Source organism: Drosophila suzukii, chromosome 4, assembly GCF_043229965.1.
Source record: "Drosophila suzukii chromosome 4, CBGP_Dsuzu_IsoJpt1.0, whole genome shotgun sequence".
NCBI lineage: Eukaryota > Metazoa > Arthropoda > Insecta > Diptera > Drosophilidae > Drosophila > Drosophila suzukii.
The window spans coordinates 231,321-248,177 of NC_092083.1; the positions used below are offsets into that span (position 1 = coordinate 231,321).

General features: G+C 37.7%; 2 protein-coding genes across 9 annotated transcripts in view; one reads left to right on the forward strand and one right to left on the reverse strand.

Moving 5' to 3' along the window:
• The window catches only part of Kif3C (Kinesin family member 3C), a 56,400-nt gene that overhangs the window by 24,446 nt on the left and 15,097 nt on the right, over positions 1 to 16,857 (reverse strand). For 2 of the 8 annotated variants that reach the window (XM_017088523.4, XM_036816530.3), the window contains 2 exons: positions 14,405 to 14,606; positions 4,107 to 7,543 (listed from right to left, as the gene is read on the reverse strand). In XM_017088523.4, the coding sequence (XP_016944012.2) occupies positions 7,394 to 7,543; positions 14,405 to 14,606 (352 nt within the window). In that variant the 3' untranslated portion in view covers positions 4,107 to 7,393. Of the gene's footprint in view, positions 1 to 4,106; positions 7,544 to 12,118; positions 12,402 to 14,403; positions 14,642 to 15,892; positions 16,781 to 16,857 lie in introns of those variants that run through there. The other 6 variants (XM_036816392.3, XM_036816339.3, XR_011604554.1 and 3 more) reach the window with 5 other exon arrangements.
• LOC108020352 (uncharacterized) overlaps positions 1 to 16,857 on the forward strand; it is a 67,449-nt gene that overhangs the window by 2,169 nt on the left and 48,423 nt on the right. The gene's annotated exons all lie outside the window — the stretch shown is intronic.

The following is a 16,857-nucleotide window of genomic DNA, read 5'->3' on the forward strand; positions in this document are numbered from 1 at the left end:
TGAAACAAACTTGCGCTGCGTAAGAAGCTCAGGAATCTGCACGCCAAATCTCAATAGCCTAGCTCTTATAGTTTCCGAGATCTCCGCGTTCATCCGGACGGACAGACAGACGGGCAGACGGACATGGCTAGATCGACTCGGCTAGTGATCCTGATCATGAATATATATACCTTATGGGGTCGGAAACGCTTTCTTCTGCTTGTTACATACTTTCCGACGAATCCAGTATACCCTTTTACTCTACGACTAACGGGTATAATTAGCTTTAGTGATGTTTTTTTCTTTGGAAATCATTAGGACTACAAAATATCGTCTCACAAATGTATTCGTTTTTTTTGGTTTCGGTATTAAATATTTATGTTTTTTTTTTATTTAGTATTTTGTGTGGAAGCGGTTGCTTTCTTTTATAGCTTGTAAGCGTCTCGATTGACTCGATTAGTTTTCGGCACCTCACTTCTGGTATATTCGACCGTTCCTACAGCAATATCTCCTTTAGCTCGTTCTTCAAGGACTTTTAGCTAAAGATGGGCCCAAAGATTTTCAATAGGCTCTGTGGAGGATTGTGAATTTGCTTGGTGTTGTACAACAGACTTTCCAAGCCAAGCCGTATGTTTGGGATCATTGTCCTGTTGGAAAATGAACTTGTCGCGTTCTAGACCCATTTTGGTGGCACTGGTGTGTCAATTTTCATTGAATATGTTTAGATATCCTTCAGCATTCATAACCAACACATCGAGCGGACATGGAGCCCAAAACTAGTACGGAACCCCGCCATGCTTCACCTCACCGTTGGTTTGACCTTTTTCAATTTAAGCTCTTTACATGGCTTTCGCCACACTTTTTCTTCTCTATAAGATCCGAGTATGTTGAATTTGCTTTCATCACTAAATATAACTTGGTCCCAGTACTCCCAATGCCGGTTTAAATACGTTTGAGCAAAAGAAAGTCGCTTTGATATATTGATGGACGACAGCAAGGGTTTCTTTCTAGGGCATCTCCCAAGCAAATCTTGGCTTCTGAGCACTTTTCGGACGGTTTCAGTGGATACGTTTGTTCCCAGGGATGTGGATATGACAGTATTAGTTTTCGGAGCCGAAAGGTGCGGGCTTTCCTGTTTTCTTCGAGGATTTTCCTCTCTTCCCTGCATGTTAATGATTTCGAACGGCCAGAGCGGGTAGATTTTCCAGGAAATTTGTGGATTTCAGTCGAGAAATTACACTCCTTATGGTTGAAGGACTTCTATCGAACATCGCACAAATATATTCAATGGATCGACCCTCATTATGTAGGTGTAAAATAATTTTTTTGCGAAACGTTTAACTCCGGTCCCTTCGGCATTTTGTTAGAGATTTACACCAAGAATGACACCAAAAGTTTGTGTTTTTCCCCGAGTTCAGTATTTAAAATAGAAACCAAAATGCCACAAAAAATAATGCGGTAGCCCCAAAAAATAAAAAAAATTGTAGGTGCAACGAAAACTTTTGTGAGCTTACAAAACGGTTCATATTTATATTTTTGCTTATAACTTTTTATGGGAAGCTTTTCTGTTTGGTTTTTTTCGTCATATACTTCACAAAACATGTATCTTTGAAAACATAAACCATTTTTTAACATTTTAAAATGGTTACTTACCTAAAATTGGCCTTTTTCTCTTAACCCTCTTTGCAACGAATACTTTTGTGACTCACTGTATGTCCCAGTTTCTTTTGCCAACAATTGCACACTTAAAACTATTCCAGTGACTTACAAAATGTATTCCAGTGGTAGTACTCACCCGTATAATTCTCGAAAATATTTTTTTTCCAAGTGTGTGTATATTCTAAAATTTGTCCTTAAGAATTGCACTCAATCATTATTTACTGGGTTCCAGCTGAGTGTATATATTAACATAAATATAGTACTTCTAATACAACCCACTTTCACCACCACTTCTAATGCAGTCCACTTCAACTGCTTTCTTTGCCTGACGATTTAAATATTTCCCAAAATTAAAAAAATCCTAATATCCGCAAATTTTGTCCAGCAAAAACTTTTGCAATTAAATTGTGCAGGTGACAGACGCACAGACAAAAAACATAAGCGAAGTCTTAACAAATTTTACAGCGCATAGTCGTTTCAAACAAACAAAATTAAAGTCCGTAAAATGTCGATGTTTTGAGTGGCCAAGTCAATTCCCGGACCTCAATCCCATCGAGAATCTCTGGGGTAAACTCAAAAGAGAGGTGGGAAAGACTTTATGTCAAAATAAAAGTCAACTTTGGGATATTGTCCAAAGAGCATGGTACAATATACCAATTGGAACATGTCGCAAGCTAATATCCTCCATGCCAAGACGAATGGAGAAAGTCCTGCAAAATAATGGCGGATATACCGGCTATTAGCTGCCAGATACTTAGTTTAATATAAAAAAGGACCAAACATAGTGAAATATTGATTTAATTTAAACATTTATCTTTGTACACCTATTATTGTGTCCAGCCAAAATTGGAGGATTTAAGGAAATATTTAATTTAGTTGTTTATGAAAGGGTTTGTGAAACCTATGTTACTTTTTGTTTAAAGACAATTAATATAAGTTTTGAAAAAAGTTTGTTTTGTTGAGATTAGAGATGATAAGAATTATAAATAAAAAGTTAAAAATGAAAAAAAAAAACACACCTATTATATTGTCCATGAGTGTATAAAGCCCTATAGAGGGACTCATTTTGGGAACAATTTGTCCGCCGCAGCTCGAGAAAAGGGGATAAAAATTCCGAAGTTGTCTAGACGGGGCGTGAAAACCAACTTTCGATAGTAGTTCTGGACAGTCGATACTACCATCCACCAAATTAGAGATGAAGCAAATGGCGAGGATACTTCTACGATGCTCAAGAGATGGTAGGTGAACAAGCCTACATTGCTGGTGGTATAAAGGGGTAGGATCTAAAAACCTTAGCGGCAACAAAGCGAATTTCAAAAACTGTTTCTGTAGACGTTCTATTCTGTTTCCATGAGTGGTAGTGAAGGGATTCCAAATAAGAGACGCATATTCTAGTTTAGATCGGACAAATGCAAAATAAAGCGCAAGTCTGGTGTAGGGATCCGTGAATAGTGAATAGTGATGCGTTCCGTTTCACAAATCCAAACATAGCATAGGCCCTGGGCATGATGTAATCGAAGTGCGCTGCAAACTTAAATTTCGAGTCAAACAACACTCCTAGATCCAAGGATTCCTGCCGCAGTTGTAGAGGTTGACCATTGATTTTATAGGATGTGACGAGATTGTAAAGGGATTTACTGTAAGTGACATAGAAGCACTTGCTTATGTTACGAAGAAGCGAATTTCGGCTACACCAAGAGCTCAAGGAATCTAAGTCATGTTGAACCAATTGTGAGTCTATCGCTAATTTAATAGACTTAAAAAGAGGTTGCCAAATAGGAATCCGAGAATTTTCCATTAATATTAACTCTATAAAGTCGATGGTGTAAATATGATTTTATCCAATTTAGTAATGCCGAATGTATACCCAAGTGGGCCAGTTTTGCCAGTAGGGCACTGTGGCTAACTTTGTCAAAGGCTTTCGCAAAATCAATGTAAATAGCATCAACCTGAGATCGCATATCAAAGGCATGAATGCAATAGTTGCTGAAAACGGCAAGATTAGTCGTAGTTGACCGACCTGCAACAAAACCATGCTGAGAAGTGCTTATATATGTTTTTACAAGAAATGATAATTTATGAGCAACAATGCGTTCGAAGAGTTTAGCGATATTTCTGATCTTTGCTATAGGCCTATAATTGGCAATGGTGTTCTTCGGCCCTGATTTTAAAATTGGAGTCACGGATGCGACCTTCCATCTGTCCGCAAAGTGTCCGCTAGAAAGTGATTTATCAAACAGAATTTTTAGTGGAACGCATAACACCTCTATACAATGTTTCAGAAGGTAGGCCGGAATCCCATCACAGTCCGGAGTGTAAGAATCATCCACGTCTTCCACAGCTCTTTGAATATTCTCTTCTAGCACGGTTAAACTACCTAAATTCAATAGAGGAGTGATTGCATTTAAGGTTTGAGAATCATTCCAGGCTGCTGTTGGCTCAAAATTAGCTTTCAAATAAGAGGCAAAGAGATTTGCAGTTTCTGTATTTGAATAGGAAGATAAATTACCTAGGAACATAGCAGATGGAACTGAAGAAGCGTTCTTCTTTGAATTGATGAATCGCCAAAAAGAGTTGGGATTACTTTTTAGGCCGTTCTCAACACTCGCTATATACTGATTGTAAAGAAATTTATTAAGAAATTCAAATTCTCGTTTGTGCTGCAAGTGTCTATTCCAATCACCAGTATCCTGTGAAACTAAAAACCTTTTATAGAATTTATTTCAAAGATTTTTAAGCTTTTTCAAACCTTTCGTATACCATGGCAACTTAAACGAATTGTGGACCCTTTCTCGAGCATTGTTCTTAATGAATCTCGTGTGGTTGATGTATGTTGCTTGGCAGTGAAGAGTGATGCTCCGGATCCTGAGACCAAACGAGGGATGATAGATTAAAGTCTCCAATCACACAGATATGTTGATGGTCCTGCAGATTATTGTAGATGTCGGTAATGTTTTCCAGATGCGCCTTGTACCACAATTTGCAGCGTTTCCGATTCTCCAATTATCGACACCGCAACTTGATCAAGAAGGGTATCTTTAATGAGAAGTCCAATTGACAAGCAGCGCAAATTGCAGCGAACAGCAACAATTACACCACCCCCTCTAGCACAGTGGGTTTTCGTGCTATCTTTGTCTTTGCGGAACACATGGTACAAATTGGAGTCGAAGAATTCATTTGAGTAAAAGTTTATGTTGAGCCAAGTTTCAACTAAAACTATAACATCAAACTCGCATTGGGATGTGGCAAGGTATACTTGCTCCGCCTTTGTCCGCATTCCGAAGATGTTTTGATAACAAATTTTTAGTGGGGCCGTTACTCACAATAGCACGATCAACAATCTCCGGAATCGCATTTAAGGCATTATAGTTCAATGCCCTAGGAAGTATTTGTTCTTGCGTTCCCAATGTTGTAGGTCCGCAGATCGCCTTCAGTAATGTAGTGTTTTTAATACGAATTTTTTCATGCAGACTAGGATCGATGCATTCCTGAAGTTTGCTAGATACTTTTAGTAAAGAGCAACTAGTTCTTAAGAGCGATGGCAATGTCGCCTTTAACAGAGCATATCTATCCAAGTTGGGGAGAGATGGACAAAGTTGTTGTTGATGCTGCCATCGGGAAGAGCCACACAAAGCAGTCGCTGAGAAATTCAAGCAATTTCGTAGCGTCAGAGAGCAGCGCGGTAATAAGAATATTATACTGTGATCACGAGTATCACTCAGAGCAAATTTTGAAAGCTCCAGCCGTTGGGTTTTTGTGAGCATTAGTCGAACGTAACACAATTCAGACAACGACAACTCCAGCTGACGTTGTTGTTGGTTCAATTGTGTAAGCGCACAACTCCGACGAGCGCACTTAGAGCAGGAATCTTGATGAAGTATGATGAAAGCGGCTCTCCAAAGAGCGTTGGACGATCGTCGTGCGAAACAGACAACGACAGTTCAAGCTGATGTTGTTGTTCCTTTGATTGTGATGCATGCACATCCCCAGAGAGCGCACTTAGAGGGAGATGCGTGATTGAATATGATGAGAGCGCCTCATCGATCAGCGTTTGACGAATGTCGCGCAAAACAGACAACGACAACTTCAGCTGACGTTGTTGTTTGTTTGACGGTGATGAGCGCACAACTCCGAAGAGCGCGCTTAGAGCGGGAATCTTGATGAAATATGATGAGAGCAGCTCTCCAGAGAGCGTTTGACAAACGTCGCGCGAAATAGACAACGACAAATCCAGCTGATGCCGATGTTGCTTTGATTGTGATGAGTGCACATCTCCAAAGAGCGCGCTTAGCGCGGAAATCTTGATGAAATCTGGTAATAACGCCTCTCCAGTGAGCGTTTGATGAACGTTAGACAGAACAAAAAAAGAAAAATATAGCTAATGATGTTTTTGATTTGGGAGTGACGGGCGTCCAACGCTTAAGAGTGCACTGGGAGCGGCATATGAGTGAGTAATGGTAGCAGCTAGCGGTATCGAAACCAGCGGACTTTGATATTGCGAATAAGTAGCATGAAGATGAGGAAGAGGCTCATAAAAATTTGCCGTAGTAAAATCGACACCAGAGGCGCCGATTATTGGGGGTTTTTTGAGTCTGATGTATGATGATTGTGCAAATCCAGAACGTTCCCATCAACAATTGACCTATCCCTGTGGATGAATCGACTGATCTTGATTGGATTGGGCCAGAACGCATCACTAAACACAGTCTGAAAGTGCTGCTCAGGTATTCCTAATTTAAAATTGACGAATTCCAGTGTAGCAACATCTACACCATTTTTGACTAAAGGCTTGCAAATTATGGTGGCGGTATCCACACCGAGCTTATTTGCAACATATTCACGCTCAGAATCAGATTTTACGTGCGCTCTGAATCTACCAATATGAAGGAATTTATTGCTCGGCACAACTTTGAGTAGTTCACAATTAGGAGCTTGACCAACTATTTGCCTCTTGTTCCTCTTATTCTTTGCATGGTTCCTGGCGGCAGTAGAAACTGGTGCGGGGGGTATCTGGTCTGCATGGTTGGCTTGACGACCAATTGAAGAAGCTGGAGCCAATGGTTTCACCACTTTTTTACGCTGACTGACATTGCTATTGTCAGTGGTAGAATTGGGAAAAGCCTTCAGAAACTTTGAGTTTAGATCCATGTATAGACTCTTCAGGTCATGAAGTTCTTCCATTACTTCATCGATTTTGGAGTATGAGTCATTACTCACAACACAGCGATCACACTGCCAGAGTAGATTCGGCATATTTGTTAATAATCTAATAGCATCCTCCGGGAGATCAACACATGCAGTGTTAAAAGTACGACGACAAAGCGATGAGCAACGAACCGCCTCAAAACCGCGAAGCTGCGCTGCTGTAACTTCAGCATTGCACGGAGCACGAATAAGAATTCATAGCGAAAAGAAAACACGTCTGACTACAACTAATGCTAATCAGAGACTATCAGAGACAATTATCTTGGCAATAACATTTTGAGATTTAGAAACCCTGCAAGGGACGGTTCCGTGCCACCTTTTGTGAATTCGGGTGGATGAGACTTGTGGCACACCCTTCGGCGTCCTGTTGGGCACCTCACGACTCACTATCCACTGAAGCGACCTGTTTCGATTCTGTGCTGAAACAATAGGCATGTGGTTACTACAGGTTTGGCATGAAAAGTGATCAATCCATTCATTTTAATAATTAATTTTAATAAGTTTATTAACCATATTATATACATATATATATGCATACTAAATGAATTCTTTAGCTACCAGTTGTATCATATACGCCTTTAAATCGCTGTAATGTATTACCAAATTCTCCAAACTCTTTGTATTTTTGTCGACTGGTTCTAAAATAGTTCTTTTGTACATCGATGTTGTATTTTTCTTTGGAAGTGTTTTCAATTTTCTCCTTAAAAGAAAGAGTAAGTATTTTATTTATAATATATATCGTATTTATAATATAGTTTGTTAAAAGAAAATATTTAAACAAAAACGCAAAATTAAAATTATATAGCTACCGAAAAACAAGGAGGAAATCCGTTACTCTGTTTACCATATTTAAAAGAAATACACCTTAATGGCACACTTGTCGTTTTAATACTCGCTACTCGTAGAGTAAAAGGGTATACTAGATTCGTCGGAATGTATGTAACAGGTTGAAGGTATCGATTCCGACCCTACAAGGTATAAATATTCTTGATCAAGTCTCCGAATAATTCTTAAACTCTCTCTCTGTATGCTTTAATTTCGGTTCAAAGCGATTTTATGAGGATATTTTATTTGATTTGTTATAGCAATAAAACCTTTTTTTTTTGGTTTATTATCTACTCCTGTATGTTGTCAAATTTAAAATAAGTAAAGGGTACTTTAAGAACTTTCCTCATAATACTTCGGCAAAACGGCGGGGCTATACATATAAAACAGTAAATTCTACACTCTCAAATATTAATAAACTCCAACCTTCTGTGCACTGCTATTAAAGTCGAGCTACTCTCCCCATTTTTATAATAAACTTGTACATTCCACCGTGTCAAGGCTTTTCAAGTATCGATCTTTCTCACACTCTAAATCAAGTTCTTGGACTTATATTGTTATCCGGAGACTTCAATCCTTGGAGCCCTATGTGGGGTTCGCCTCATCCCAATTCCCGCGGTAAAAATTGTCCTAAACGACGGCTCTGGAACCCATCTCTCCACCCACAACACCATAACCCACATTGATGTTTCTCTAATTTCACCCAGAATAGCCCACCGTAGCAGTTGGTCTATATGTGATCGATTGCATGGAAGCGATCATTTCCCCATTTTCGTTTCCTTAGATTTCCCTTTCTCCCCAGACAAAACCCTACCAATTCTAAATTATAAAACTGATCTCGCTGACTGGAATAGGTTCGGCCAAATCTGCATTGAACTTGAATCCAGGGTGGTACCCGGGTGCTTAAATCATCAGGTTGCTCTACTTACGAAATACATCAGAACGTCCGCTAACTCCTCCATCCCTCAAACAAAACGAATACCACATAAATCAAAAATATCATGGTGGAGCCCGCAACTTTAACAGCTCAGGGAAACAAAGCAAAAACTGTTCCACACATTTAAATCTCAGATGTCATCTATAAACCGTATTAATTAAAAAAAAATGTTGATTCTGAAAAAAGGAAATCCCTTAAAAATTTTACGTCACGTATATCCCCCCCTTTCGACCACCAAAAAGATATGGTCTGACATTAATCGTCTGGCAGGCTTTTCGAAGATCCCAATAAAACGCATCCAAACAGCAAACGCACTTATAAAAAACTCCAGTAGCATATCGGAACAATTCAAGGAAATCTGGGCCAAATACGGAGCGGATGAAAATTTCAGCAACACTTACATAGATCTTAAAGAATCCCACCTATCCTCATCATACAATCCTACCACAATATCCCCAACAGCTCGGAGTTAAGACACTTCCTTTAGACTGCACGAAATCGAGGTAGCTCTTCAAACCGCCAAAGGCAAATGCCCTGGCGCTGAGAAAATATCCTATACCATGTTAAAACAGATACCGCCATGTCTTAAGCAGAGACTTCTTGACATTTACAACTCCATGCTATCCACCGGCAATTACCCCCACACCTGGCGATCTTCCATTGTCATCCCCATCCCTAAACCCAAAACAAACTCTTCAGAAATTAATGGCTATCGCCCAATATCTCTAATACCCAGCCTTAGCAAAATAATAGAGATAATGATTTCACTCCGACTTATGTGGTTCATCAACCGCCACAGTCTGACCAACGGCAACCAAGTTGCATTTAAAAAGAACCACAGCACTATGGACTCAATTCTCAAGATCCAACACTTCGTGTCGAATGCCATTTCGACCAGGAATCTCGTCTCCATCCTGGATACGGATTTCGAAAAGGCCTTTGATCGCGTGGGGCCACATGCAGTTCTCTCTCGACTCCTGCTTTGGGCCATTGGTCCAAGGCTTTACAACCTGGTTAAAGCCTCTATGACGAATAGGACCTTTAAAGTCAGAGTCAACGACAAGACCTCAAGCTCGGCCAACTTGCTTAACGGAATCCCACAAGGCTCACCTCTGTCGGTAGTCCTGTTCATCATAGCTTTTGACCACGTAAACCTTAGTTTAGCTAGGTACAAGAAAATAAACCTTTCCTTATATGCAGATGACATAATAATTTACACAAAAGAAAAAAACCTCAGGACGGTAAAAAATACATTTTTAAAATGTGTACTATCGTCTTTCTATCGCTCAGAAGTGTCTCAGAAGTTACTTCTTTGCGATCCCGACCCTTTTTGTTTTCGTAAAATGCGCACTATCGTCCGAAAGTGACTTAGAAGTTACTTCTACGCGATACATGTATATTTTGTTTTTGTAAAATGTGTACTATCGTGTTTCTATCGCACACCTTTTGGCATACGACTCATTATTGTAAAAATACCCTTGTCAAAGTTATTAATCAACAAAAATGGCCACATTTACCAGCTCAGAGCATCTTACACTGCCTGAGCATTGACCTTTTATGTGCGTATCCAAACTCTATTTTATGGTCCTGAAAATTCAAGATGATTTTAAACAGCTTAATAGAAGTAACATTGATTCTACCACTTTTGGAAAAACTCGTTAGTTTGGCAGAAATAAAGCTATGGGAAAAAAATCGGTGAAAAAGAAAAAGTACAAATTAAGAAAATTAAAGCTATATTAAGATGATATGTTACTTATGCTTAAATCAAAAACTTCTGATATCAAACAAAAACACCTCTTAACCTTTAGCAAACAAAAGTTCTGATATCAACTTTTGTGACGAAAATGTATTATACAATCTACTTAATAAATACATTTTTTTAATTTTTTTTTACATTCGGCACGCTGCTATCTATATACTTGGGTTTAATTTTGATAAAGCGTGCCGAATATAAACAAATTAAGAAAATGTATTTAAAGCCGCGAATTCTTCAAACAAATGGGACTAACATTATACACACCCCAATATTTTTAAATGTCTTTTATTAAGTTGAGTGTGATTCACCAATCTGTATAAGCTAATCCTCTACGTCTTAAGAATTCGCGGTTACTGAAGAATTGATTTAAATATCAAACCACCAATTTGCACAATAAATTTTGTCAATTCTTCTGTATCCGCGAATTCTTAAGAGGTAGAGGATGTGTATTAAATGTTGGTCCCTTTTGCTTTTAAGAACGCCCAAAGCAAAAATACCATCTGCAAGGATGCAGAAGGCCAATATAACCACAATGTTTTTCAGGACACTCCTTGACGTTCCTTTTGTAGGCTTTCTCAACAAAATTTCACAAAATCGGCACAGGAAGACTGGCTTCAAAATGATTTGGTTTTTAATCAAAAAAAATAAAAAGTTAGAAATAATCATTAATTTTGATATTTTTTTTTTGATCAGGAATAATGATTATTTTTGATTTTTATTTTTTCTTTGCTCAGGAGTAATGATTATTTTTAATATTTATTATAAAACTCAAAAATAATGATTATTTCTGAGTTTTATTTTTTTTTGATAAAAAATAACGATTATGTTTTGAGTTTTAAAATAAAACTCATAATGATTACGGTCCGTGATTTTTTCTAAGAATTTAAATAAAGTTGTAATTACACAGAGATGAAAACGGAACAATACCCGTTACGAAATACGAAATACGAAATCATATCAATTGGAATGATTTTGTATCATATTGATATGAATTCGTATCAATTTGATATGTTTTTCATACCAAACGTAACATCGAAAAGTATTAATAGTATTTAGTATGGTATTGAAGATAGTTATACCCGTTACTCGTAGAGTAAAAGGGTATACTAGATTCGTCGGAAAGTATGTAACAGGCAGAAGGAAGCGTTTCCGACCCCACAAAGTATATATATTCTTGATCAGGATCACTAGCCGAGTCGATGTCCGTCTGTCCGTCTGTCCGGATGAACGCTGAGATCTCGGAAACTATGGGAGCTAGGCTATTGAGATTTGGCGTGCAGATTCCTGAGCTTCTTACGCAGCGCAAGTTTGTTTCAGCAATGTGCCACGCCCACTCCAACGCCCACAAACCGCCCAAAACTGTGGCTCCTACAGTTTTGATGCTAGAATAAAAATTTTAACTGAAATGTATTGTTCTCATCAATACCTATCGATTGACCCAAAAAAAAGTTTGCCACGCCCACTTTAACGCCCACAAACCGCGAAAACCTGTGACGCCCACAATTTTCATGCTAGATAAAAAATTTTAACTGAAATGTGTTGGTCTCGTCGATACCTATCGATTGGTCCAAAAAAAAATTTGCCACGCCCACTCTAACGCCCATAACGCTTAAATCTGTATACCGCCGGTAGGTGACGCATTTTAATCTCGCTTTGCTGCTTGCATATCTCCATTTAGCTGAATAACGGGTATCTGATAGTCGAGGCACTCGACTATAGCGTTCTTCCTTGTTTTTGACTGAATTGTTATACAAAAGTGAAACATTTATGTTGTTTATTTTGTTTTCCAAATGGTTAGTATGTCATGTTCATTTATATTTACTTGATGTTTGTCAAATTCTCATTTACTTATTTCTTAAACACTGTAACGTGCCTTTCGGTGGCTGGTCTACACACACTGCAGTACACAAAGTCAAACGGCTGACCAGGATGCCAAGCTGGGCAAGTTCGCGTCTATCGAGGACAGAAGAAGGACTCCCTTGCGCCGATGCAAAGCTACAGGTGGCATCCGAGTACAGCGTGATTGGTCATATATTGCTCCTCGAGATTAAAATGCGCCACCTACCGGCGGTATACATATTTAAGCGTTATGGGCGTTAGAGTGGGCGTGGCAAATTTTTGGATCAATCGATAGGTATCGACGAGACCAAAACATTTCAGTTAAAATTTTTTATCTAGCATGAAAATTGTGGGCGTCACAGGTTTTCGCGGTTTGTGGGCGTTAAAGTGGGCGTGGCAAACTTTTTTTTGGGTCAATCGATAGGTATTGATGAGAACAATACATTTCAGTTAAAATTTTTATTCTAGCATCAAAACTGTAGGAGCCACAGTTTTGGGCGGTTTGTGGGCGTTAGAGTGGGCGTGGCACTGTGCCGAAACAAACTTGCGCTGCGTAAGAAGCTCAGGAATCTGCACGCCAAATCTCAATAGCCTAGCTCCCATAGTTTCCGAGATCTCAGCGTTCATCCGGACGGACAGACAGACGGACAGACGGACAGACGGACATGGCTAGATCGACTCGGCTAGTGATCCTGATCAAGAATATATATACTTTGTGGGGTCGGAAACGCTTCCTTCTGCCTGTTACATACTTTCCGACGAATCTAGTATACCCTTTTACTCTACGAGTAACGGGTATAAATACCATACTGGTATACAAAACACCATAGTACGGTCACAAATTTGATATGTGCGCATATCAATCTGTTAAGAAAAAGACATTATTGATGTGTTAGAAAATATCAATTTGATATGTTTGAAAATATCAACATGATCTGGGTTAGAGTTTTATGTATGACAAAAAGTGTTATAAATCAAAAGTTAAAAAAAAGTTTAAAAATAAATTTGTTTGAAAATATCAATATGATCTGGGTTGGAGTTTTATGTATGACAAAAAGTGTTTTAAATCAAAAGTTAAAAAAAATTTTAAAAAGAAATCTTTCGAACCAATTAAAAAAAAAATAGGCAAAAAGTGGTAGAAACAATTTATTTATAATTTTAAATTTATTGTATTTAGAAAAATTGAACAAATGCAACGTGATTAGTATATTCAAAACCTTTTCACGTGCTATATGTACGTATCTGTAACATTTGTTGCTTTGAAACTATAAGCCTTTAAAACCTAGATTTTTTGTAATTTGCGCCTATGCAGCTGATTTTTCCACACGTCGTAAAACAAAAGTTTTTTATCTCGAGCTTCCTAATAAACCAATAATGTCCCTGAGACCTTAAAACCAAAACGAGATTCACAATCCCCTAAAATATTATTTGTGAAATAAACTTTGATCGAAGCATCGGATTTTCTTAGTAAGAATAAAGGTGCGCACACAATGTGGCGGCGCGGCGCCGTGCGGCATAAGGATCGCACACTCAAGCAAAATCGTCCTGGCGAATGTACTCGCGTCAAATTAAAAGTTTGATACTAATAAAATAAATTGAAATATTTACTTAAATATGAATATATATTTACTTATATATGAAAATGAAAAATTGTGTTACTAACATTGACTACTTCTTATAACTGCAAGGGTATACAACTTTTATGTAACTTATTTTTGAACTTCTATAAATAGGGGTTTCTTTTATTTGTTTTCACTGCAAGATTTATCAAATCTCACAATAAAAAAGTTATTAGCAAATAAATAGGTGACCCCAGTTCGCGAAATCGGAAAGAGTAGCTTTGGCGCTCATATTTTTAAAGCATGATTGTTGAAACTTGTAAAGTAGATGTGCCTCGTCCACTCCAATTTAACAGAAATCTCTTTTGTCCAAATTTTGCCTAAAGAGATTTTTTGCGACACACGCGATTGGCAATTACACTTCAATTAAAATTAAAATTACAATCTCAAAATTGTCATTGATTTAACATTTGGACGAGAAAACGACCGCTATCTGCAGGCATATATATTTTTAAATTTTGTTAAGAATTACGGGTATGGTTTAGATAGTAGAGTACTAACAAAGGGAGCAAACAAAAAATAGTAAAGCTTTGGTAAATTAGTAAACGTGGTGCTACTAAACTAGTATTTGTAATTATTACTTACATATTTTTCTGTTGCCTTAGCGTCTCGGTTGATTTTAAAGTTTATATGTTTTACGTTATTACTATCGATAATTGAACTATGAATACGATGAAATCCTGATTTTGGAGTAGCCGGGGGAAGTTTAAGTGAATCGATCTCTGGAATCCGCCAAATTTTAAGGTCATCATTCCATGAAGAATTTCGCATTACAATATCCGGGGTCCTGGTTAAAATTATAATTATTAAGTAGCTTTGAAACTGAGAAGAAGAAAAATCGGACAAATAGACGAGCTGAATTTTGTCAGATGGACATGAATATAAGAATATAAATGCACAATAGGGCGGTCCCAAAAAAATGAAATCTTATTCTCACATCCTTAAATGGTAGGGTAAAGTGTCCAAAAACTGTATCCAGGACATTTTTTTTGAGAGTTAGCCCTGACGTTTAGTTAAAATTTGTTAAAATGTATTCATAAAACATACGACCAGTCCTTTAAAAAAATGGATTTCGCCTTCCCAACTTTGTCAACTCTGAAAAATTGTATGTTTTTTTTTTTAACTAAAGTAGTTTGGAAAGGTGACAACCGAATTTAAGACAACAAATTTAAAACAAAAAAATTGAGAACGTATGAGAACGTAATTAAAAAAAAATCAAACTTTCTTAAAGTAAGAAGCATTGGTACATAAATTAAAAATGCAATAAAAAAATTATTTTCAGGGTGGTTAATCTGTAAGAGGCGTCGACACATAAGGTTTTTAAAATGTTCCAAATTGTTCTATAATTAAAAAAAAAGAAACTTTCTTAAAATAAGAAGCGTTGGTACTTAAATTAAAAATGCAATAAAAAATGTATTTTCAGGGTGGTTAAACTGTTAGAGGCGTCGACACATTGACTACTTGTACATAAAGGTCCTGAGCTAATCCTAACAGCTTGCCTAACAGTTTTTGCAACGTTTTTTTTTGTCTAAGACGGAAATAGTTTTCTTTTGTACTTTACGGTTTAAAACCGTAAAAAAATCTCTATCCCTGTGGCCAAGAGTAAATGTACTCGGTTTAGTCAGCGTCCATTAGAACCGTGCGCGGTCGATTTGGTTTGCGAGTCTGTCTACAGTACAAGCTGTCGTAAGTTCAATCTAAGATCGGGGTATGAGTTATTCTATCTATCACTTATATCTTTACCAAAAACTTTTCCGTAAATATAAAATAAGATTAAATAAATTTAATCTAGAAAAAACCCTATAATCAAGTGCTTCGACTATCAGGTACTAAAGTTTCAAATGAAATAAAATTCGAAGGCGTTTTTATTATGGTGTTATTTAAAACTGGAGCGAGCAAGACAGACATATGTCAGCTCTAATAAGGCAAAACCGAAAGGCACTTCTGGTATTACAAAATTTATATAAAGGGTGTTTTTTTAGAGGTATAGAAATTTAAATTTCAACAAAACAACGATGGATTATTCGATTGACATGAATTGTTTTTTATTGGAAAGATAATCTTGTGGCTTACATTTTAAATATGATTTCTGACATATGACCGTGAAATTAGGCGGTCACCAAACGTGTCTTTCAATAAATCGATTGCGGCACGAGCTGTGTGACATATTGTTCGAAGTACAGCTTCCCAATTCAGGATGAAAAAGTTAGTAATCATGGCTCTATATCGATCTCCATTGACTGTAACGTTCTGGCCATCATCGTTTTTGGAGAAGTACGGACCAATGATTCCACCAGCCCATAAAGCGCACCAAACAGTCAGTTTTTCTGGATGTAACGGTGTTTTGACATACACTTGAGGGTTAGCTTCACTCCAAATGCGGCAGTTTTGTTTGTTGACGTAGCCATTCAACCAGAAGTGCGCTTCATCGCTAAAGAATATTCCATTCGACGAATCTGCGCCTTGATTGATGATCGTTTGGCTTCAATACTTGCACGAGTTGGATTTTGTAAGCATGCAAACCAAGATCCTTCCGCAAAATCTTCCATAAAGTGGATGGACACAGATGTGCTCGTGCTCATGTGCTCGATGGCGGATGGACTCATTCGGGTCTTCCTTAATGCTACGCTCTACAGTAGCAATAGCTACTTCTGTACGCACCGTACGGCGTCTCTGGGGATGCAAGTTATCAATAAGAATAAACGTGGTGCGAAAACGTTTCCTGCTTAATCGAATTAACTGCTCTGATGGACGATTTTGTCGACGATAAAATGGACGTAGTGCGCGTAACGTATACCGCACAGAACCGTTATTTTCGAAATAAAATTGCGTTATGTGCAAGCGTTGTTCAGGCGTAAGTCTATTGATCATGAATTGCCAAACCAAACTGAGAAGAAATCACTTGACAGCTGTTAAATCGGTCGCCATCTTGAAAGGTAATGCCAACATAAAGTTCTATACCTAAAAAAAAAACACCCTTTATAATTTAATACTTGAACCAAAATTTTAATGAGCAAAATTCTATCCAGGAAGTAAAA